General features: G+C 52.3%; 1 protein-coding gene across 9 annotated transcripts in view; it reads left to right on the top strand.

The window, feature by feature from the left end:
* Window positions 1-24,824, top strand: part of ST8SIA5 (ST8 alpha-N-acetyl-neuraminide alpha-2,8-sialyltransferase 5) — a 59,868-nt gene that overhangs the window by 24,616 nt on the left and 10,428 nt on the right. For 8 of the 9 annotated variants that reach the window (XM_042910344.1, XM_042910339.1, XM_042910341.1 and 5 more), the window contains 3 exons: window positions 8,420-8,512; window positions 19,483-19,569; window positions 23,073-23,217. In XM_042910344.1, the coding sequence (XP_042766278.1) occupies window positions 8,420-8,512; window positions 19,483-19,569; window positions 23,073-23,217 (325 nt within the window). The remainder of the gene's footprint in view (window positions 1-8,419; window positions 8,513-19,482; window positions 19,570-23,072; window positions 23,218-24,824) is intronic. The other variant, XM_042910340.1, reaches the window with a different exon arrangement.

Raw genomic sequence — 24,824 nt, 5'->3', positions numbered from 1 at the left:
TCATATGTCTCCTCTCGTGGAAGTCCAGGAGGGGGGTGGGGTGGGGATTGTACCTGGCTTGGTCGTCAGTGCATCCTGGCCTGAAACTGCCTGGCGTGTAGCAATGGATGAGTAAATCTTCGGTGAGTGAAAGAGGAGAAGAGCCATCCATCGAGGGGAGTTGCACAAAGTCCAGTTTACTAAGGACTGAGCTGGGGAGCGTGCCGGGGGCTGTAGGCACGTTCGAGGCAGAACACAGAAGGCCGCCAGGAAGCTGGCCTCTGATGTGCAAGCAGGTAGCAGCCCGGAAGACACAGTGAGGAAAGAGCGTTCCCGACAGAGACACCCCTCCAGTGGGAAAAGAGGACCGATTCACGCCCCTGGTGCCGGGAGGGAGAGAAGGACCCGGAAGGGAGCAGAGGTGGCCAGCTGGGGTGGGGAGGGGAGGGGAAGTACGAGGAGGCCAGTAGGTCTCAGCGGTTAGCTTGGGCCCCCGGGGCATGGTGGTGAGGCGCAGAGGGGCAGTAGGGCGGTGTCCGGGTGGAAGGCCGACCATGCTCGTTTAGACACGTGGAGGTGTGCCGGGTGATTGGGCCGGATTTTAGAGGGGAGGTTTCCAGGGCTCCCTGGTGCAGCGCGGAAAGTAAGGCTCCCGCGCGTGCACTCTTGCGTGGACTCTCGGCACACTGGGTGTGGGGCCCTGCAGACCCACAGGGCGGGGGTGGGGGGGTGGAAAGGAGGAGTGGCAACAGGCTTTTGCCCCTGACCCCCCAGCCCCCACCGCATGCCAGGAACGACCCTCCAGGGAAGCTCGCGCCGACAGCGGATGGATCACGGGACTATCGAGGGTTGTATTCAGAACATCAGGCTTTCTTAGCTCTCCGTTCTGATCCTTCAACCCCCTCTGCAGATTCCCACGGATGGACGAGGAAATGGTGGCCCAGGGAGAGCCAGCGTCCAGCCAGGGGGCCGGGTCAGGTCTCTCTACCACCCGGGGAGGGGGGAGTGTCTCCTCTGGGCAGCTGTGACCTGCAGTTGACAGCCCAGCTCTTCTTGGTTCTCTCTGCACCTATTTGAGAAGACGCCGCAGTCCTCTGAATTGTCAGCCTGCAGTTTCCAGACTCTGGTTTCTGTGCGTTTGCTCTGACGGGTAGCGCGCTGTCTCGAGATGGCAGCTGTTCTGGCCCCGAAATAGCACGGAGCTCACTGAAGGGGAGGGGGTTGCTCGCTGAGAAATCCCCCCCACCCCCCCCTAACCGTGGCTTGTCAGAATCAGGGAGAGGGAGTACACTGCAGTCACTGAAGAACATAGGTTCTGGGCTCCTAAAAGCCTGAGGTCCCCTTTCCAGCACCCCCATTGATGAGCTGAGTGACTTTGGGCAAGTTGCTTTTCCACTTACAGTCTGAATCTTGGGTATAAAAATGGGGAAACAATGCCTGTCCTCGTAGGGCTGTCGGGAGAATTAAACAAGACAAAGTTAAAGAGTCCAGTCTCAGACTGCCACATACAGTTGTGCAGGATGGGCACTGCACAAAGATACCCAGCCAAGGGGTGAGGCAGGGTTGACATCCAGCTCACTCTCACTTGATAAATCATGTGACTGGCATGTGGCTTAATTCATCTGGAGAAAGAGGTACTTTTTCCTAATTTGCACAGAGGTGCCATACCCTCACTGTATTCCTACCCAGTGTGGAATACATAAACCACTCTGTGGTCCTCTGAAACTCTGTACCAGGTTTGAGAAGAGTGCAGGGGTTCAGATTGCTGAGCTGGGGCCGCTTCCCTGCTCTGGGCTGGTGGAGGCTCTTGAAGGACATAGAGACCTCCTTGGGCTCCTGTCCTCTTGAACACCATCAGCACCCGGGGACGAGGGGCAGTGTTAGATAGAAAGCTGCATGCATGCACCTTATCTTGTTCCAGCCAGGTGCTTGCTGGGGCTCAAGTTCTGGGACCTCCAAGAAAGACCCCACAGTCTAGGGTGCCTGCGTGGCTCAGTCGGTTAAGCATCCGTCTTCGGCTTAGGTCATGATCTCGTGGTTCGTGAGTTTGAGCCCCACATCAGGCTCTGTGCTGGTGGTGCAGAGTCTGCTTGGGATTCTCTCTCTCTCTGTCTCTGTTTCTCTCTCTGCCCCGTCCCTACTTGTGCTCTCTCACTCTCTCTCAAAATAAATAAATAAGCTTGAAAAAAAAAAAAAAAAAGACCCCATGGTCCTGATGAAGCTCCCGAGAGGGTTCAGACCAACAGGAGGGCCCTATGAGGGGCAGGCTCATGGACAAAGGCTGGCAGGGATGCGTGAGGGCCCCCGGCCATGCTGACAAGAGGCCTCCTCAGCCTGCAGAACTGGGTAGGAGAGCCCGCGTCTGGGTAGGAGGATGGAAACTAACACGCAGGACTGCCGTGGTCACCTCTGAGTTTGTCTTCTCACCTGCTGGCTGGGCAGCCTGGGCTGCCTGGCCCTTCCCCCCCCCCTCCCCCGCCATGGTCCCTGAGGGCACAGAGGAGGGGGCAGGATGGAGGCAGCTTGGCGCCCGCCCCGGACTTGACTGCCGGAAGCCAAGTGGCATCTGAGATGAGCTGGTCTGAGCGGCCGTGACTATTTATACCCGTGAGGTGCCGAATGCGATGCCGGGGCCCCTCCCTTTGCGCCGGGCAGAGATCGGCTTTCGAGAATTGGACAAAGAGACAGTGACTGACTCACCCTGAGAGGCCAGTGGAGTTCAGAAAGTTGGAGAGACTGCTTCTCTCAGTCTTCTGGCAGTTTGACGGGAAGCTCGAACTGTTTCGTGGGAGATCTAGGACTTAAATAAAGGGGCATCTGTTAGTGCTTTCCAATAGCGAAAGAGTCACAACCCCATTACAGAAAACTTACAAAAGTACAGAAAAGGATTTTAACAGTCATTCACAATCCCATTATTCAAAGAAGCCGCCCATCAGTGCTTTGGTAGGGCCCTTCCCTGCGGCCTGTGCATTCACAGATGTATATACCGTTCTTTCGGGAGATCACAGTGCTGTAGCTTGTGTTTCCCGTTCAGCATCATCCTGGGAGCGTCTTCCCACGTCATTACACAAGGAGACGGAAGCATCACTTGTGACGTCCGCATCAAAGTCTGCGTCCCCGCCAGACAGGGATTACCGTGCTTTTTCCAGAACGCAGTCCTTGGGTGTCCCGTCAGAAGCGGAGTCCGGAGGGGGGGGCTCTCGGCAGCGGTTGTTATGATCTTGCTTCCTCGAGTGTTAGCTTTAGAGCCGGAGACGAAGCAGTGCAGCTCAAAACCGGGTAGGATGGAGACAGGAACAGGGCCACTGGCTCCGTTTTCAGACAGGACACCTGCGGCTGTCGACCCCGGTGTGGGGCGCTTTTGACAACTTGGCTGAGGCACCACGTGGGGTGTTTTCAGGGTAGCTGGGGCTCGGTATCGTCACGTATGGCAAGACTCCACGGAAGTGGGAGTCAATGCCACGACGGAGGAAGACTTTATACTCACAGATCCCTAGACACAGGAGGCACGTCACACCGGAAAGGCCACATAGGGGGCCACCAGGGCTGGTCAGGAGGCAGAGAGGGTGAGAGGGGAAAGTGGGCAAGAGCCTTCACAGGGGTTTCTGGGGAAGAAACAGCTGAGTCAGAGGCACAGGGATTGGTGGACTCTGGGGCCTAAGGGCTGTCCCTAGCTGTGTGGTACCTGGTCCTGGGATGAGATGAGGGCAGGGGGAAAGAGGCCCTGAATGTGAGAGGAGTGGTGGTGGCGGGTTATGAGCTCTGGATTGGGTTGTTTGCGTAGGAAACGTGCGCTCACGGGAGGTTACCGTCTGGAGGGATTGGCTAGCTCCAGGGTCAACAAGGCCCCGGATGTTAAAGCATCCAAAACACATAGCTTCTGCACGGAGTCTGCCGCAGAGTTGGGTGATCAGGGACAGTCCCATGTCCGGGCAGAACACGGCATGGGCTTTATGCGCAGGGTGGCAGGGGAGAGGTTTACCCGTAGCAGCGGAAGGAGGACGCCAGCCGGTCCAGATGGCGGAGAAGCTTCCTGAGGTTCGTCGTGCCTGATTCAGCTCTGCCATCAGCCAGCTGAGGTCCAGAAGCAAGTGGCTGACTCTCTGGCCACTCCTGTCCTTTGATGGCAGGAGAAAGGAGAAAGAACGGAACAAACATTTCTTGGGCTCTTGCTGCGTGCCAGCCACTGTGCCGGGGCTTTCCGTGAAATTCTCATCGCTATCTTACCTCAGCCCTGTCACACGTGCACTGCCCCTTTCTCGTGTGTGGATTTCACAGATGAGGAAACTAAGGCTCACAAAACCGATGGGCCTAGGGTGGCTTGGGCCGGGGGGCGGGGGGGGGGGGGCAGAAAAAGAACGTGACCCTGTTCTGAAGTCCTGTCCACCTAATAGTCACCAGACACGAGGCGCGAGACCATTTGGAGTCACGGCACTGCCTGGTTCCCTGGATGGGTGAGGCTGGGGGTTCAGGAGAGCAGGAGACCGAGTGGAGGCTGGCAGAGGTAAGGCAGGGATGGCCTCATGGAGGCGGCGGAGGGGCTGGCTGATCTTCGCGAGCTTCTTCCTCGTGTCGGTGGATCATTCATCCACAAACTGTGTCTCACTCTGGCTTGGTTAGTGAGTGGGAAACACAGGGAAACTTGGGATCATATTGTCGTGCTGGCTGGGGCCTTGGCTACCACCTAGTTTAAACCGATTGTTTTCAGGAGGAGAAAGAAGAGGCCCAGAGAGGGGAAGCGATTTACCGAAGTCACACAGCTGGGTTTAGAGGCATGTCCACGATGTGTCTGTAAGACCCCCAACCCCCTGAGAGCTCTGGGCTAAGTCTCCCCCGAAATAACCCCTGCACCATTTGAATCTGGAGCTTTTCTTAGCAGCAGCCTGAGACCACGGCTTCAGGTGACCCAGTGGATTCCAGAGGACCTAGTGGCCCTGGCTCTGGTTGCAAACAGTGATCTCCGTGGTAAGATGCCACACCTCACTTACTGTTGTGTGACTGGAAAATGATGTGAGTTACAGCCAAGGTCGCAGGCTTTTCTGGTGGCCTCATGTTGACCCCTTGTTCTTAATTGCAGATAACAGAGCCCATTTAGCTAGTGAAAGCAGAAAGGGATTTATTTAGGGCACGGCTAGCTCGGAATCTTTGGGAAAGCTGAAGAAAGACAGAAGGCTGAACCTCCCCGAACTGCACCGTGAAACGGGGCCACCGTGAAAGCTGCTGCCCCTGATGTAATCAAGAAGGTGCTGCTAAGCCTGCAGTTTCCAAGAGCCGTGCCCTGTGCCCTTCTGCCACATTCTGCACCCGCAAAACAATGCCTGGAGCCTTGTCACTGTTCACCTCTAACCCAGCTCTGAGTCAGTCTCGTGCAAATGCTTCTGATTGGTTGAACCTAGATTATATCCAAACCCTAGCTGCAAGGGAGTCTGGCAAATGTAGGTTTTAGCTTTCTGGCCTGTAGCGCAAAAGGTACAGAGGTAGCAAAGACAGAGGCCCCGTGTTTGAGATATTCACAACACAGTTTGCAAGGGGGAAACGGATATATAAACAGACTATTATAATACAATGTTATTTCCTCTAACTAAGAGACAAAGGGACCCCAGGACCAGGGGTCAGACAAGGCTTCACACAAGTAGGGGCATTGAGCTGGGTACTGAAGGATCAACATGGGTTTGCCAGATGAGAAAGACAGAGAAAGGAGTTTCGAAACATAAGGGAAACAGAGAGAAAAGGGGAGGGGGAGTGCGGTATTTTGGGAATCCTCAGTGCCTAGTTCTTATTAACGCTGCTTCAATTCTTTTAAGACGTGAGAACAAGGAGCCAATTTCATTTTGCAAATAGGAGCCAATTTGTTCTATAAATGTTTTAATATCTGGGGTGCCTGGGTGGCTCAGTCGGTTAAGCGTCCAACTTTGGCTCAGGTCATGATCTCACAGTTCACGTGGCTTGAGCCCCGCGTCGGGCTGTGTGCTGACAGTTCAGAGCTTGGAGCTTCCTTTGGATTCTGTCTCCCTCTCTCTCTGCCCCTCACCCTCTGTCTCTCTCTCTCTCTCTCTCTCTCTCTCTCTGACTCTCAAAAATAAACATTAAAAAAATAAATAAATGTTTTAATATTTAAAAATATTACTTAAAATTAGTTAAAACTATAACTTTAAAACTTAACTATTAAATTATATGAAAATTAAGAGCAAACATTTTAAAATACATATTTTAAAGTATTAAATATATTGTTGTATATAGAAGTTATTTAAAATACAAATATTTTTAAAAAGAAGCCAGTTTATTGGGTAAAATGCCTTTCTGTGTCTAAAGCAGCACATCCATGAGTTTGTTCATGTAAAGTCCATGAGAACACATGTAGAGTAATGGCCACCACGTGTTGGGAAGTTTTCTGGGGAATGCTGAAGAATGACTTTATTTTCGATCGTTGGTCATGGCCCACAGGGCCCCCAGGAGCAGCCCTGGGACACCTCTCTCACTTCTGATTCTCCAGAACTTTCTGTCTCAGGCTGTTCACCCACAGGTTTCTTGATTCTGTGGTGTTGAGCGGTTCTGGGACCCCCCAGCCTAATCTGCCCCCGCCTTGTTTGTTTGTTTGTTTGTTTGTTTCTTTCTTTCTTTCTTTCTTTCTTTCTTCCTCTTTCCTCCTTTTTCTTGCTTTCTTCCTTTCTTCCTTTCTCTTTCTTTGTCTTTCTTCCTTTTCCTTCCTTCCTTCCTTCCTTCCTTCCTTCCTTCCTTCCTTCCATCCTTCCATGTTTATTTATTTTTGAGAGAGAGAGATGGGTGGGGAGGGGCAGAGAGAGACAGGGACAGAGGATCCAAAGCAGGCTCTGTGCTAAGTGCAGAAAGCCCAATGCAGGGCTCGAGCTCACAAACCGTGAGATCATGACCTGAGCTGAAGTCAGACACTTAACTGACTGAGCCACCCAGGCGGCCCTGCCCCAGCCCTTTCTTAAAAAGAAAAAAAAAAAAATTTAAATTATTTATTTTTGACAGAGAGAGAGACAGAGCATGAGCAGGGGAGGGGCAGAGAGAGAGGGAGACACAGAATCCGAAGCACGCTCCAGGCTTTGAGCTGTCAGCACAGAGCCTGACGCAGGGCTCGAACTCACAGACTGCGAGATCATGATTTGATCACTGAGCCACCCAGGCACCCCTGCCCCTGCCCAACCCCTTCTGAGCAACCTCCAGAGAGAGGCCACTCCAGAGAGAGAGAGGCCATAAGGAGAGGCCCCGTCCTGCCTCTGGCCGAGCCCAGCAGTGAACTGCTGTGTTTCGTCTGCAGGAACCCTCCCCCCACCCAGGCCCTCTTCCTGCCCTGGGCTGGTGAAACTTCAGGTGCGAGGAGGGTGTTTTAAAGGTCTCCTCACCCGGTGGCTGCGGGAGGCCACAGGGCCCTTTTCAGGGGCCACCAGCTGTCCTCGGTGGAGCGTGGACAAGAGCAGCCTCAAGTCAACGTGTCGGTTCATGCCCCAGCTTTGCCACCTACCACTCTGGGCCAGCGAGTCAACCCCTGGGGCTTCTTCGGGATGCTTGCGATGGTCACTTGCCTCGTAGGCTGGTTCTAAAGATGAAAAGGGAGCGCAGGGCAAGCGTGTGGCCCGAGGAAAGGGCTCGGCAGGCGCTGGCCGAAATTGGCGTTATCCTGCGTGGAGCTGCGGAAGGGATCCTGAGGTGGCTCTGGCTGGGGGAGCCAGCCAGCCGGTGTTGGAAAGGGCGTGTGCCCCTCTGCGGTGGGACCTGGCTCGAGCCTGACCCTGCCCGAGCCTGACCCTGCCCTACCGCTGGTGTGCCCGGGAACTCTATCTGTTTAGCCTCAGTGTTCTCAGCTGCCAAATGGAGAGAAAGAAACGTCAGTCTCACCCAGTCACGGTGTGAGCATGAGAGTCAAGGGGGCTAATGAGTGTAGCAAAAGCAGAAGATCTTGGCCGTGTTTGAGGCTGTCCCGTGTGGCACTTGCCCAAGGGGAGGAGAAAGGGGCAGGAAAGGGCAGGACCGGTTGAAAGTCTGGGTCTCACTGCCCAGACTCCCAGCACTGCCTCCGGCAGGGGCCGATCACAGGAAGCTGGAGAAGGACACGGTACTCAGAGCGTCCCCCCCCCTTCCCTTCTCCTTTGCAGCCACTAGTTTGGAACCCAGCCTGCTTCAGAATGCCATGATTTGCCACGATGAGTTCGTGCCTCGTAAAGGCATGGCGTAAAGGCATGCCTCGTAAAGGAGAGCGGGGTGCTCTGAGTAGTCAGCCACCCGGCGATCAAGCCAGAGGGCCCCCGAGGTCCTGGTGCCCCCTCCCACTAGGTCATCTGCTGGGGTGGCATTGATGTGCTGTATGTATTTGACCGGGTAATAGACCCACCCCCCCCCCAATGAGAACCCCGCAGTCCCCCAAAGGTCTGGCCGGCTTCTCTGCATAGTAACCTCTGTCCCTGTTGGTTCCCAGGTACTTTGAGTTTTACGAGGGCCCGTTTGAGTATAACTCCACAAGATGCCTGGAGCTGAGACACGAAATCTTGGAAGTGAAGGTGCTGTCCATGTGAGTGTGGCCGGGGTGGGTGGTGGGTGACGGTGCACGTGGGATGGGGCAGGACCAGGGGGCAGGGTGGGGCACGGGCCGAAGGAGACAGGAAGGTGGCTGATCTCAGCAGAGCAAGAATTAGGTCCTCCTTTCCCCTCCCCCCCCCCCCCCCCCCCCAGGGCCTCTGGCATTTGGAGAGCAGGGATAATTGCATTTAATGAAAAAAAGGCCAGGTTTGCAAGTCCCCAGAACTCTGGGGATTCAGTCCCTGTCTCGATTTCCAGTCTCCGTGATATCATCGCCGGGTTCCTCTTGTACAGAAACCGAAGAGGGCACAGGAGCATCTCACCTGAAATGCAGTACTCCGAGCGGAGGCTTTAAGCATTGCCCTTTGCTATTGCCTTTTAAAAATTTTATATTGATTGATTACATTTCTTACCAAATGTCGGTGTTGGAGTGATACAACATTCAAGTAGTCCAAAAAGGTACACAGTGAAGATTCCCCTGCTCAGAGCCCCCCATTTCTTGTCAGAGGCGACCAGCGTGTCCTTGTGCGTCTTCCGGGAGAGTCTGCGTAAACCAGCCTCGCGCATGGATCTATTTCTTTTTTCTCGTTTTGCACACATCGCGGAAGAACTGTACTTTCTGCTTCGCGCTCAACAATACGGCGCCTATGGCTCTTTTATAAGCCACGGGAGGGGAAGCGCATCCTGTGCGGAACATTTCAGCGTGTGTGCTCACCCCCTCCTTCTCTCCCACACGGGACCACCATGAGTCCGTCGTCCCCCCTGAGAGGGACTTTGTTGTGTGAATCACGATACTTAATTTCTTAATTTTTTTTTTTAACGTTTATTTATTTTTGGGACAGACAGAGACAGAGCATGAACGGGGGAGGGGCAGAGAGAGAGGGAGACACAGAATCGGGAGCAGGCTCCAGGCTCTGAGCTGTCAGCCCAGAGCCCGACGCGGGGCTCGAACTCACGGACCCCAAGATCGTGACCTGAGCTGAAGTCGGACGCTTAACCGACTGAGCCACCCAGGTGCCCCACGATACTTAATTTCAAATAAAATTCCTCTGTGTTTGGAAGCGGTTCTAGCTGGATGTGGAAGGAATGTGGTTTATTCGAGGTCAGGTGGTGTTGGATCCTCTTGTGGACTCGTGGGCCCCTGCTGTGATCCCTGGGACCACTGTCCGTGGCCCACGGGCAGGAGCCACGGCTCCTTTAGCTATTTGACATGATTTCCGTGTGGTGTGGAAATCAGGTCAGAGCATGGTCCCCGGGGTCTGGCAGGCCTGGGATCTTATCAGCTCTGCATCTTTATACAAATTACTTAACCTCTCTGAGCCTTTTCTTACCTATAGAAATTGGGACACTATTACCTAGCTTTGAAGGGTTTCCATAAAGACTAGATGAAATAACATGTGAGAGCAGAGAGCCCACATCCATAGTAGCACACAGAGGTGCTCGATAAACAAATAAATGTGTCTCCCTCCCTTTTCGGAGCCACCACCAGCAGCGGCAGCTTTTCTGGGCTGTCATTCAGAATCCTTAAGCTTAGTAGCTGCAGGAAGGCTCCAAGAAATCCAGCTGGGACTAACTGCATTGTTTCTGGTCCCTGTGCTAACCAAGGGTCTACGTAACCCTCTCTAGAGGTCAACGTGTGAGGCAGCTCAGCCTCCCATCAACACCACACAGCCCTCGGCTGCACGCATCGTCGTCTCCGCTCTCATGGAGCTCACAGCCCGGCAGGGAAGCAGACATTAATAACTACCCTAGAGAGACAAGGGGATGGCAGGGAGCTTGACCTGGGCTCGGGTGGGGAGGGGGTTGTCAGGCAAAGCTTCTCTGAGGAAGGGATGCCGGTGCTCCCATTGGACGAGCAATAGGAATTAAGTAGGCCAGGAAGGTTCCAGACTGAGGTTCCAGTCTGTGCAAAGGCCCTGTGCCAGGAGGAAGCCCGCTGTGTCCCAGGCTCCGAAGGGGAGCTTGAATGCCAGTGTGAGAGGGGGACCCGGAAGCCATGTGGCTGGAGGGGCAGATGGGGGCCCGACCTTGTGAGGCCTAGCAGTGTGGTCTGGGATCCAGATTCTGTCATCATCTGAGGGCCAGGGGAACCCGTGAGAAAGCTTCAAGCAAGTGGCAGTGCAGGTGCATGTGATGTGCTTGGTTGAGGACTTGGGATTTAGTGGCAAATGTGGCCACCGGGACCTCAGGCGCGAGCCAAATTCATCAGCTCCTAAGCAGAGATCCTTTGTCTTTTCCCAGAATTCAAAGACCTCAGGCCCTTAACCGTGTCATTCTGGAAAGCCAGAGCGCACCTGTTGACAACACTCCTTAGTGTTTTCAAAGGCAAATAATTACTTTTTAAATTACACAACGCAGATAGTCTCTTCATGGTTACTTCGTGGTCTAGACTCAGAGATCTGAGAGACCCGTGAGTTGGTCATCCTTCTACGTAACTTCCTGTTCCACAGGTCAGGGGCCTAAACAACGGAACTTCATACGCCACAGTTCTGGAGGCTAGAGGTCTGAGAGCGGGGTGCCGACAGGGACGGCTTCTTCAAGAGGCCTCTCTCCTTGCCTTGCAGATGGCCGCCTTCTCTGTCTTCACATGGGCTTCCTCCTGTCCCTCCTGTCTGTGTCCTAATTTCCTCTTCTAATGAGGACGTCAGTCATATTGGATTAGGGCCCACCCTAATGACCTCATTTTAGCTTAACTACCTCTGTAAAGACCTTGTCTCCCAAGACTCACATTCTGAGGTCTCAGGGGTTAGGATTTCAACATATGAGTTTTGAGGGAGAGATGATTCAGCCCCTAACAGTCTCTGTTGCAGCTTCCATTCGGGGACCGAAGTCAAAATGACCCAGGCCCTACACCACAAACATGGTGGGGTGGGAGGGAGGAACCTCGCGCTTCCGTGATCTGTGCAAACCTTTGTCCCTTGTCGTGGATGCGAGTTCGGTGCTCCGCATGTTTAGCTGGAGCTCTCATCCCTGCCCTCGGGCGCCCTCTCTGGTCTCCTGAGCTGAGCAGCCGTCCGAGCTGGTGACCCCTGGGCCTCGCACTACCCCATTTCTTCCAGGGCCCTGGCCCCCCTGTGGTCCCCGGGCTCTGAGAGGAGAGGCAAGACAGAGGCTCTTTGCGGGGCATCGGCGTGAGGCTGGTGGGACGGTTGGGAGCAGCGAGCCTGCTGTCTGCCAGCCTGGCTCTGCGAGCCTCAGTGGGCTCTCCAGGGCTGAAATCAGAGAGCCCAGAGGCCGGCCTCTGATTCGGATGGTTCTGGCATCACCAGGGCACCCGTGGGCTTTACTGTGCTCTGGCCCAGAGCCTTGAGCGGTGCTCGCAGTGGAGACTCTGAGTCATTGGGGAAAGGTTAAATCGCCATCTGTGAACGGAGGGGGCTGGACGGATGGGCCGCGAGGCCCTTTCGGCGTAAGAATGTCAGCTGGCGTTCTGAGGAGACAGGGAGGGGTGTGAGTCATCTGGGAATGATTCCGATCCAGAATTGCTCGGAACGCTGGTAGAAACCAGTCAGCCGGAAAATTCCCACATGGAAAAGGCCTCGGTCCCTGACAATGTCAGATGCAAGAGGAATTACTCCATGGCCATTTATCATGAAATGCATTGTCACGAGGGCTTGTACAAGTTATTTGTTTGCATGTGATCATTCTAGAGTCTCTTTATTTTAGTTTGGTTTATTTTTAATTTTATTTATTTATTTATTTATTTATTTATTTATTTAGAGGTTCTTTATTTTTAAGCCAGATGGGGGTGGTACCTGGGACGTCTCCCTGGGGCCTCTCATGCCACTCCTCCTCCATCTTTCTGGGGCGGACAACCCTGCGCTGAACCCGGGAAGGGAGGCTGGGAGCAAGGGTTCTTCCAAGGGCTGAGAGGCCCTTTGGCGCCCAGACCTCTCTGGGTCCCCCGAGCGAGCGTGACCCTGCACGGGCTTAGGACGTGTTTGTTACATGAATGAGCGGATTGGGCACGTGTATACCCGAGAACTGGGTGGAGACGGGAGGCCATCAAGAAAAGGGGGAGAAAGAAGAAGGAGAACAGAGATGATGGCCCTTATCACCTAGTCATTACCCTCATGGAAAATCAAGTAGGATACAAAAGCTGGTGATAGTAAAAGGCCAGGTCCCTGCTGCACACCTTCTTCCACCCACCCTGCTCCTTTGACTCTTGGCTGTTTCTTCCTGTAATTACTTCCACACCTATCAGTGATACGCACCTGCTGTTATTTCTTGACCCACCGACCTACCAAGTTTGCACAGCGTGCACTCGCCTCCTGCCTCAGTGGGTGAGGATTCGGCCCCCTTACACCTCCCCTTTACACCCCCCCGGCCTCCTCCCCTCTCTTCTGGGTTGAGAGATATTGCTATTTTTAGTTCTTCTGTCTATAGATTGCCCGAGGAACCTGTTTCTTGTTCTACCAAATACTGGCAGTGTCTCTTGATCCTGTACTTTGTGAGATGAGGCTATTAAAATTATCCCCTTATTTTGGTTCCAGCCTCTGGCTCCAGTCACCCACGGGTTTACCTTTAAAAGGTCAAGGCTGATAACATTTACATTCGGTTTGTACCCATAATGAGTCGTTTCGGGGTTTTCTCGATAGGTTGACTCTAAAATTTCAAGATCAGAAAATAGTGATTCTGCTTCCTTCCTTGTACGCTCCCCTTCCCCCTTTTTCCTGGAGCTTCTTGTCATTTTTTCCCTCTTGAACTCTTTGTCTCTTTTATGCCCTATTTTGGCTTTTAGCCTGCCTCTCCCATCAACCAGGCCTTCCCCTCAGCTTTTCCCTTCATCGTCTTGCTCCAGCGTGGACGGGCTGCTCTCTTGGTGGGTCACACGTGATTGTCCTGGGAACTTCCCTCCTCTGCCTCCTTGGGTTGGATTCACTTTTGCTTGGAACCCATAGCTGCTGCTTGTTTCATTTTGCCAAAAAATGATGCATCAGGGGTAAGGGTTTTGAGTTCTTTGAGTTCTGTGTCTCAATGAACTAATTCTACCTTTATACCTGATTGTTGGTTGGACGGGGTTGGTGTTTTAGGGGCGAGTCATTTTCCTGCAGAATGCCGACGGCTCTCCCCATCACCTTTGGGCATCCTGGGCTAGAGGAATGTGTTGCTAGTCATTCCTTTGGAGGTGACCCGTTTTCTTTTCTCTGGAGTGTTTCCGGAGCCTGTGGTTCTGAAATGTCCCAGTGGTGTCCTTCGGGATAGACACCTGTGGGGACCTCTTAATTTGGGGCTCATGTCCAAACTCTTAAATGTTCTTTTGGATTTTTAAAAATATTTCCTTCTCTCTATTCTTCTCTACTCCCTTTTTTTTCTAGTCCCTCTAAGAGTTGTACAGTGGACCTTCTGCATCGCTCATTTGATCTCAGCTTTTCTGTCCCTGCCCATTGTTTCCACTTTCTGAGACGAGTCCTTGACTTCATCTTCCAGCTCTTTGAGCAAACTTGTCCTCCCAAGAGCTCCTTCTTTGTTCTGAGTGCAGTCTATTCCTGTCTTTAAGGATGCCGTGTCTTCTAGACTATCTCTGGAGACACTAAGTAGAATATTTTAAAGTTGTGTTTTGTTCCTCCAGCATTTTTCTCTTTGTATATTTTTTTAAGGGAGGGGGAGAGTCACAGAGGGGGTAGGGGGTGGAGAGAGAGAGAGAGAGAGAGAGAGAGAGAAAGAGAAAGTCCAGCAGCCTCCATGCTCAATATGGAGCCTGCCATGGGGCTTGATCCCATGACCCTGGGATCATGATCTGAGCTGAAATCAAGAGTTGGATGCTCAACAGACTGAGCCACCCAGGTGCCCCCTCTTTGAATATTTTAACTAATGGTTTGTCTTCTGTTTCCATCCAGTTGACCAGGTGATTCTAGGTTATCCATATTTAAATTTAGAACAATAATTATAGGTTATCCATATTTAAATTTAGAACAATAAAAAGCTGATAGAAACTGACAGCAGGCTTTCCTTAAGAATTGTTGTTGGAGGGGCGCCTGGGTGGCTCAGTCTCCGTTTGAGCGCGTCCCACTCTTGATTTTGGCTCAGGTCATGATCTCATGGTTCGTGGGATCGAGCCCTGCGGCAGGCTCTGCTTTGACAGCACAGAACCTGCTTGGGACTCTCTCTCTCTCTCTCTGCTCTTCCACTGCTCTCTCTTTCTCTCTCTCAAAATAAATAAACTTAAAAAAATTAAATAATAAAAGAGTCACTGTCGGAGAGGCTGCTCCTTTTGCTGCTAGAATGTCCAGATCTTTTCCCTGGGAGTGACCACTTTTGGTCTTTTGTTTAGGGACTGACTGACAGTCTGGTTCAATCCCTCCCCTCCCTTTGCCGGACACTAAATATTTGGCTGCTCTGGGGGTGGGTTCGATGGTTCCAGATACAGACTTACAAATGATGCTCATTTCAGCACCATGCCCCTTCCCCACCCTCCACCCCTCTTTAAAATATCCCATGAGGTTGGACTCTGTCTCTGGGCTGTGTCACCCCTCCTAATGTCCCCCCTCCTCCTTCTACACACTTGTCAAATCTCTCTTCCATTGGACTCCCCCCATCCCGGTCATTCTATTCATCTGGAATATTAGTGGTATCTTGGGAGAAAGGAGATAAGAGCCTGTGATCAACCCCTCATCTTTAAAGTCAAGATGATCTCTGCTTTGGTAAAGCAGTTTATAAAATATTGTTATGCATATTATCTCATTTGATCTTTCTGACAACCCTTGAGGTTAGCAGGGCAGAGATCACTGTATCTGTCTTACAGATAAAGCACCTGAGTCTCAGAGAGATTAATGACTTGTGTCAGGTCACAGTGCAAGTTGGGGCAGAGCCAGGATTCAAGGTTGGGTGTTCAGGCCCCAGCCTTGGTCCAGCGTGTGACAGGCCTTGGAGGCACATAGAATGGGGCCCAGACACTGGTAACAGTTGGAACTGGGACCCTGGCCTCAGTCTTGCCAGGGCTGTGTTTCTAGAAGGTGTTTGGAACATTGGCCACGTAGGGCACTGCTCTAAGGGCCTGGAGGTTGCAGCGTGCAGGGGAGGGAAGCAGTGGGTGAGCCAGGGTGGGGCTGTGTAATGACACCCTCGTCTGATGTCACATTAGCCTGAGATGTGACGGTTGCTGTGGGAGCTTTGGAAAAGCCAGAAGGAAGGCATCAGGATGGAAGGCTGGGTCCCTTCCAGCTCCTTAAAGCTACCAAGTAAGTTCCCAGCCTAGTGCCTTTGCACTCACTTTTCTCTTTGCCTGGAATACTCCTTCCCCCAGATAATTTGCATGGCTCACTCCTGATCATTTCAGTTCTGTGTGCAAAGTTCGCCTCTTCGGGGAAGGCTTCCCTGACCAACCCTTCTGAAGCAGTCCCTTGTTGGCTCCTTGGCCTTGCTTCATTTTTCTTCATGGCTCTATTAGCTGTTTTCTTTTTCTTAATGGGCGAAAGAACACTTCACATGAGATCTACCCTGTCAACAAATGCTTAAGTGTTTAATACGGTGTTGTTAAATGTAGGCACTAAGCTGTACAGCAGATCTCTAGAACTTAGGCATCTTAAATAACTGAAACTTTATATACATCGAACAGCAAGCAGCTCACCATGTCCCCTTCCCAAAGTCCCTGGCAACCACCGTTCTCTTCTCTGTTTCCATGAGATTGACTATTTTAGATACATCATGAGCAGAATCATGCTGTATATATCCTCTGTGACTGGCTTCTTTCACTTAGCATAACGTCCTCCAGATTCATCCAACTTGTCACATGTGACAGATTCCCTTCTTGTAAAAGGCTGAGTAGTATCCCATTGTACGTCTATAACACATGTCCTTTATCTGGTCACTCGTCAGTGGACATTTAGATTGTTTGTCTTGGTTACGTTGACTAAGGCTGCAGTGGACGCGGGACTGTACGTAGCTCTTTTAGATCCTGATGGCCATTCCTTTGGATATATACCCAGAAGTGGGACTGCTGGATCACGTGGTTGTTCTTTTTGTAATTTTTCGAGGCACCTCCGTATCATTTGCCGTGCTGTCTGCACCGTGTTACCTTCCCACCAACACTGTGCGAGGGCTCCTTCTTCTCCACATCCTCGCCAACACTTGCAATCTTTTGTTTTTATTTTTTTGTTTTTTTTTTTAAAACGTGTTCATTTATTTTTGAGAGAGAGAGAGCGAGAGCAGGTGCGAGGGTGTATGTGAGCCAGGGAGGGGCAGAGAGAGAGAGGGAGACAGGATCTGAAGCAGGCTCTGGGCTAACAGCAAGAAGGAGCCTGATGCGGGGCTTGAACTCACGAATCGCAAGATCATGACTTGAGCCGAAGTCAGTCGCTTAACCAACTGAGCCACCCAGACGCCCCTTTTGTTTTTTTGATATTAGCCATCCTAACAGGTATGAGATGATATCTCATTGCAGTTTTGATTTTCATTTCCCTGATATTTAGTGATGTTGAGCACCTTTTCATATGTCTGTTGGCCATTTGTATGTTTTCTTTGGAGAAATGTCTTTTCAATTCTTGTGCCCATTAAAAATTGTTTTTTAATGTTTTATTTATTTTTGAGGCAGAGAGAGACAGAGCATGAGTGGGGGAGGGGCAGAGAGAGAGAGAAAGAGAGAGAGAGAGATACAGAATCTCAAGCAGGCTCCAGGCTCTGAGCTGTTAGCACAGAGCCTGATGCAGGGCTCGAACCCATGAACCATGAGATCATGACCTGAGTTGAAGTTGGATGCTTAACCAACTGAGCCAGCCAGGCACCCCATCTTATGCCCATTTTAAAATCAGGTTATTTGGAGGTGCCTGGGTGGCTCAGTCAGTTAAGCGTCTGACTCTTTTTTGTTTTTAATTTTTTTTTTTAACATTTATTCATTTTTGAGAGACAGGGTGCGAACGGAGAGAGAGAGCGTGAGAGAGAGAGGGAGACACAGAATCTGAAGCAGGCTCCAGGCTCCTAGCTGTTAGCACAGAACCTGAAGTGGGGCTCGAACCCACGAATCGTGAGACCATGACCTGAGCCAAAGTCGGACACTCAACTGACTGAGCCACCCAGGCGCCCCAAGTGTCTAACTTTTTTTTTTAATTTTTTTTTATCGTTTATTTATTTATTTATTTATTTATTTTTTAAATATTTTTTTTTTAATTTTTTTTTTTTTAACGTTTTATTTATTTTTGAGACAGGGAGAGACAGAGCATGAACGGGGGAGGGTCAGAGAGAGAGGGAGACACAGAATCTGAAAGAGGCTCCAGGCTCTGAGCCGTCAGCACAGAGCCCGACGCGGGGCTCGAACTCACGGACCGGGAGAACATGACCTGAGCCGAAGTCGGCCGCTTAACCGACTGAGCCACCCAGGCGCCCCAAGCGTCTGACTCTTGACTTTGGCTCAGGTCATGGTCTCACGGTCATGGGATTGAACCCTGCATTGGGCTCTGCACTGAGTGTGGAGGCTTCTTGGGATTCTGTCTCTCCCTCTCTCTCTCTCTCTCTCTTCCTCTGCCCCTCTCCTGCTCGTGCACTCTCCCTGAAAATAAATACACATTTAAAACTAAATAAATAAAATCAGGTTATTTGGCCTTTTGCTATTGAGTTGTAAGAGTTCCTTATGTGTTTTGGATATTAACCCCTCATCAGATAAATGGCCTGCAAATGGTTTCTCCTGTTCTCTGTGTTGACTTTGTACTCTGTTGTGGTCCTTCGCTGTCCAGAAGCTTTTTTAGTTGGACGTAGTCCCACTTGTCTATTTTTGCTTTCATCGCTTGTGCTTTTGTTGTCATATGCAGATGTACCTGTTTTCCACTTGCCTCCTTACTGCTATTTAAGCTCCGTGGAAGCAGAGAGTTGTTTTGTTCACTGCTGTATCCCCAGTTCCCGCTACAGAGAAGAGTTCAATAAATAATTATAGACTCTCTTGGAACTCAGACTTCTTGGTTCACTCACCAGTTTATTAATACGCTCAACACATATTTAACCACACGCCGGCCGTGTGCCTTAGCCCTGGATTTATGGTGTGAACTCAGGCGTGATCCCCTGCCCCTCCCGTTACTTACTATCTTGTGGGAAAGATCAGGAGTGAGTAGGGATGGGTTATGGATTTCACAAAAGGGGAAAAGTCCAGGGGGCTGTGAGCGAGCAGAGCCCAGGCAGTGCAGTTTAACCATAACAATAGCTTACAACTACCAGGTACTTTCCGTGTGCACTTCCTATGCTTAGGCCTTTATTGCATCACCTTATTTAATACTTTTCACAGATCTGGGACAGTGAGTGATAATCTATTATTATGCCCATTATATAGATGAGACTCAGAGAGGTTGAATAACCTGCCCGAGGTCCCACAGTTCGGGGGAATATGAAGTCTGTCTGAGGCCCAGCTCCTCTTCTGAGTGCAAAATCCACATACTTTGTCGCTATTCTGTATTTCTCCTGTACTCACCGCTCCCCCGTCACCCCTCCCCATACCAGTCATGTATGTGTTCCTTCTGTGGGTGAGGCTTGCCCCGTTTGGGAACAACCCTTTCCCCTCCATTTAAACACAGGGGACCCAGCTCTGCAGAATGAAACTGGTTTTTACTTTACAGTTAAGTGAGTGTTTGTCCTGGTTTTGGAATCAAGGACCTCTACGGGAAGCCGGTGAAAGCTTCAGATTCTCCCCAAGATATGCACATGGGCAGACAGAAATGGGATCGTGCCTGTAACTCAGAGAGCTCCTGGGTTCCCTTAAGGCTGGTGGCTCTGTTGATAAAGGAGGCCGTGAGGCTTTGGGCTCAGGACCGGCTGGTTTGCATGTGGAAGGCAGGCTTGCAGGAGAGCGGTTCACTCCCCCTAGGAGTGAGCAAGACCCTGGGTGCCCGAGCATCGAGGACACCAAAAATAAGAAACCACAGTTAGCATAAAGGACCGCACCAGGATTGGGCACATGGGGAGCAGGAAGGGGTGATCGCGAATGCCGACGCTCTGCCCAGCCTGGCCCTTTCACGTTCTCTTCTGTCTCTACTCCCAAAGGGTGAAGCAGTCGGAGCTATTCGACAGATGGAAGAGCCTGCAGATGTGCAGATGGGCAATGAATATCTCTGAGGCCAACCAGTTCAAGTATCTGTGACTTGTCTGCCCTCCCCCGCCCTCCCGTTGGTGATGTTCTCCTTCCTGCCGCCCCGTCCTGCAAGGCCCAGCCCCGGGTCGTCTTTTCCCCGGAGCTGGCCCTGGCTGGGCTTTGGGATCTGGGCAGCGGGGAGGTTCTGACTCAGTACACAGGCCGAGGTGGACACCCTGCTGGCCACGGCCCCTGCATTCCATCCCCTAGGCCTTGTGGCAGCCCCGTGAGTGGCTGGGCTGGGGTGGGGGGGTGCGGTGTGGCCACTACAGCTCCACCTTGGTTCCAGGTCTCCAGCAGGCCTGAGGGGTGAGGTGCACTGAGCTTTCTTCTATGGCCACGCCCTGTCACCAGCCCCTCCGGGGGCAGCTTGCTTGCACCAGACGCGTGAGGCCTGCTGTAGACGAGCTTCTAATTGCTCCCTGACCCAAAGCGATAGATTATAAGCTCCCAGAGAGGCAAGAGCCATAGCTTAAGGTTCCCCTGTCTGCAAGAGATGAGCAGCTGGCAGACGTCCACAAGTTCTTTCTGATTAACGTGAACCGTAGGTTCATCGCTAAAATTCTGTGAGCTCATGGTGGGATTTTAGTGCAGACAGACCTTACCGAATGGGACTGATGGGACCCAGGGCATGTGGGTATAGACCGGATGCAGGCTACTCAGGCTGAAGTTTGGATGTAGTCAGGAGCCATCAGCATGCAGGAATCCTACCGGGGGGGGGCTGTGAAAAGCAAATGACACTAAGCATTTTGTCTTTTCCTTATGAGTCATTTGGTCCAGTTTTCTGCAATTCCAGGCCACGTCTAGAGACTGAGTAGTAGTTTTAAGTGGCACATTTTTAGAAATGTGGATGTTTAAAGTGATAACCCCGGAAGAGCAGGTACCGGCAGCCGCAAACCAGAGGCCTCTGTGAGACTGCAGATTCCCAGCTAAGGCCCAACAGGAGGGCAGGAAGACCCCGCCTCTACCCCTCGCCATCATAAAAGTAGAACATGAACTTGAGCAAAGTGCTGGGAGGCGGGAACAGGTCCAAGGTCTGTGCGGCAAGTGCCACCCCAAATCCACCCCTTAGCAAGAGGTGTTAGTGTAGGCACTGCCCTGGCAGACGCCCCCCGGGGGTGGGTGGGGCCTGAGCAGGCTGATAAAACACCCAGCGCAGAGAAGGTCAGCAAGGTGCAAGGAGATGTTGTCTGGGCTGGAAGCTGCACAGAAGTGTCCTCCGTGGGATTCACATATCTAAGGAAATAACGAAGCAGCAGGAAGATGGTATGGCAGCAGAAAAACAAGGATTAAGTGTGGGAGCCTTCGGCAGGGATCAGCCAGCACTATCTAGCAGAGAGGCTCCGGGGATGGGGGGGGCGGGCATGCTGAGCCCCTTCTTGGGGTGGGGGTAGGGGCGTAGTTTCAGGTGTGGAAAAGGGAGATGACATCAGGTCTTGCCAGGCTCCAAATGGAAAAACCTTCAAAGCCAGTCGGTTGCCTCCCTTTGCTCTCATTATAAGCTCATTCAACGATGATGAGATCCTTCATTCAGGTTTGCAAGACCCTGGTATGGTGAAATGGAGAGGGGTGGAGGGGATGTGCTAGAAAGAGTCCTGTAACTGAGGCCTTCCCTCACCCTACTGCCTACCAATGGACGTGTTGGCATTCTGGTTTATAGCTCTGTCACTGGTAAGCTTGGTTAATATGAGAGAGTTTCCATCAGTGGTGAACTCTCCAGCTGGCTGGCAAGATTGAGTTTCTGGACCAGCAAAGCTAAATGGGCCAGTGCTGACTCATGGCCTCTGCTGGCCGGGTCCCTGGCCTCCCCTCTGAGAAGACTCAGTCAACATTCTGAAACTCATCACTCCACAGGAAGGCCCTCTCCGATCGGCAGCCAGCTGAGTTTCCCCAATGAAATCCCTACGAGAAATAAAGTCATAAAGCATAATTTTATAACCTTCCTGGCTTTGGCAACCTGGAGTCGCAGAATTATAGAGGCTCAGAGGGAGAAGAGCCAAGACTACATTCTATGGATGAGGTGGTGGAGGCCCAGAGCCCAGAGCCCCACAGCTGGCAGGAGCGGATCAGAAACTAGAACCCAGGCCTCCTGACACCGGGTTGGCAGCCCAAGTTTCCATCCCAGACCCTGGATGTGGACTCTCCAGCAAGCCCCTCCTCAAACGTTGGTGGTCGTCATCATTCCGGCTCCGTAGAGGTGTCCCGTCCCTCCTGGGGCCGCCTAGACACTGCACGTGACAGTGCCTGGAGCCAGTGTTGGCGGGAGGAGGCCAGTGTGGACTCAGCATAACACTGCTGCTTTGGGAGAAAACGGAGCCTCGCGGGCTCAAAGCCCTCCCCACCCCACCACGTGGGAGAGCAGCAGCTTGCCTCCCGTGTCAGGCCCAGCCCCTGGGCAGCCAGGGTGGGGGGCTCTGGGCCCCCAGGGCAGGGGAGAGCAGTGCCCAGGACCCCGCCCCTCAGCAGGCCTCAGAGAGAGAGTGACCCGGCAGAGCACCAGCTGAGGCAGAGGGAAAACTCAGCCTTCTCCTGCCTGGCCGACTCCCAGGTCGGCCTCAGCAGCCACCTTCTCCCTTGGAGGGCTTATTTTTATTTTTATTTTTCAGTTTTGCAAAGGCTGCTTGCATCCTCTAAGCTTTAACCCTTCTGTGGCTTGTGTTTGACTGCTCTTGTGAGTGAAAGCCACAGGGCTTTTTTTTTTTCTTTCTTTTCTTTCTTCCTTCCTTCCTTTTTTTTTTTTTTTTTAAAGAAACAATGGACTCCTGAAAACCTCTTTAGGAAGTCAGGCTCCTCTTTCTGCAGGGAGTCATCAACCAGCACCAGCCCACTTCCTGACCTCCCCTCTTCCTCAGACACTTTCTAAATGCTTCTGTTGACCATCGGTGTCTTGGGTTTTTGCCCCCGTGGGATAGGGGTAAACACCTTGTCTAAGGGGCCAAGAACCCAAGGGCGCGCTCTGTGTCCCCGGATTTCCATCAAGGCTGGATAAAGAGTGTTTCCAGAAAGTAGTAGAATGCCTGGCAGATCTTGGCGAACGCCTGACTGAGGCATGACTCATCCCACGACTGGCCGGCAGCTGGCTGTCGAACACCCGAACTCTCGTGCGACTGACACTGTGCAGGATCCGGAGAGGCAGGGTGCCTGCCATCAAGGGGCTTTCGTTCAAGTGGGGAGGGGGTTGGTAGGTGACGAAATGGGTGGTAGCTGGTCTGTGCTCCGGGTCCTCGGAGGCCAGTGAGGTCAGTGGGGTGGGCAGCTGGGAGCTCCCGGAGAGAAAGGCGAGTGTGAGGAGGGGAGGCAAGGCCCAGGCTTTGGGAGGCATGTTGAAGGGGGAGGGGACAACATGAGCAGAGGCGAGGGGGTGGGGGTGAGTGTGGGAAGGGGTGGCGGGGAGAGAACGGTTCACCCCGAGGGGCCTCAGCTCCCTGACCCCTCTGTTCTTCCAGAGGCTTTGCTCTGCCCTGTGTCACCTGTCCCTCCTGCTGTGTCTCCTGCCTGGCAGGTCCACTCTGTCCAGGTGCTGCAACGCCCCCTCCTTCCTCTTCACGACGCAGAAGAATACGCCCCTGGGGACGAAGCTCAAGTATGAAGTGGACACCAGCGGCATCTACCACATCAACCAGGAGATCTTCCGCATGTTTCCCAAGGTGCTGCTTGGGGCAGGGCAGTCTGGGCAGGGCAAAGGGGCGACCTCACGTGGCCCTCTGTGGCCACGCCCACGCAGTGTGGCATCACTCTGCTGTGCCCTCTGCACCCATTGTCCTGGCTCGGGTTGGCTCAGTGGACTGTCCTCTGGGGCTCCCGTCTGGGCACAGTGAGTGCCAACTGGCTATTATTTGAGTGACTTCTGGCAAGAAAATGGTTGTCAAATTTTGGTTATTGCATTGCTTGCAGAGGACATCCCGAAGATATCTGGGAGAGCGATTAGGCATTTGTCCCCCACCGGAGGCAGGCGCAGGAGCAAAACCATTCACGCAAAGGTTGCATGCACGAGAAATCACGGACCAGTAGAAAGCAAATCGAGAACGATTTGATCTGACGTTGGATGACCTTGGACGGTTCTTCTATCTTCCAAGGCCCCAGTCTCCCTGTCCATCACACTGGACTGGTTTAGGCTAGGAATAGGTTTGGCTGCTTATAACAGAAAATCTAAGTAAAACAAGATAGACGTGAATTGTTTTCCTTCCGCATAAAAGAAGTCGGGAGGGCTAGTACGGTGGCTCCCTGGTCATGGGGGACCACAGGATAAGTGATCTCATGAATGAACGGCTCAGGGCACTGAAGCTCTGGCTTCACTTGTGGCCTGATCACAGCGTCAGAATCTCAGAGAAAAGGGCCTGGAACCTGCCTTTTCAGCTCATTCTGGTGGTTATTACCATCTGAAGAGGAAGAAAGTTCCACTGGATGTGTTCATAACCACCACCTGGAGAGCAATGGGTCCAGGGCAGGACTTAGTGAGTCCAGTTTGCAGAAATGCTGAGTAGGGGCATGTCAGGTCTTTCTGGATGAAATCTGAGGGCCTGGGCTGCCCTGCTTCAACGGGAATGCTCATGAAACAAAGCTCAGGCGTCCCCGCGTTCTGTTACTTAAACGGAGGGTGCTGATAAGATTGGGCCTTGTGGGGGTAGCGGGGAGGAGCACAAGGTGGAGAGGTGTCACACATTCCCTCCCCACGTCACTGGGCTGGAGGATGATGGGGATAAGCCACATTTACCAGGTGGGTCTTTTTTTTTCTTTTTTTTAATGTTTATTTTTGAGAAAGACAGAGAGAGAGACAGAGTGTGAGGGGGGAGGGGCAGAGAGAGAGAGGGAGACACAGACTCCGAAGCAGGCTTCAGGCTCTGAGCTGTCAGCACAGAGTCCATCGCGGGGCTCGAACTCCCAAACCACGAGATCGTGACCTGAGCCTAAGTCAGATGCCTAACCGACTGAGCCCCCCAGGCACCCCTACAGCGTGGGTCTTGCAAGGCCTGGAACAGGAGGCTGATGTCCGACAGGTGGACTTACATCTCATGCGGGTCATGCCAGTGGGTGACAGTTCAGTTATGACATATGGGTCCAACAAGGGCCGTGGGTATAGACTGCCGAGGCCCAGGGAGTTAGAGCAGGGCTGCCAAATGTTCTCTGGAAAGGGCCAGAGAGCAAATATTTTAAGCCTTGCAGGCCATATGGTCTCTGTCACAGCCACTCACCTTTATGGTTCCAGCACAAGGCAGCCACAGACCTTCACAAACAAACGAGTGTGGCTGGGCTG

This window comes from Panthera leo, chromosome D3, assembly GCF_018350215.1.
Source record: "Panthera leo isolate Ple1 chromosome D3, P.leo_Ple1_pat1.1, whole genome shotgun sequence".
Taxonomy (NCBI): Eukaryota; Metazoa; Chordata; class Mammalia; order Carnivora; family Felidae; genus Panthera; species Panthera leo.
This window is presented reverse-complemented; position numbering and strand designations above follow the sequence as displayed.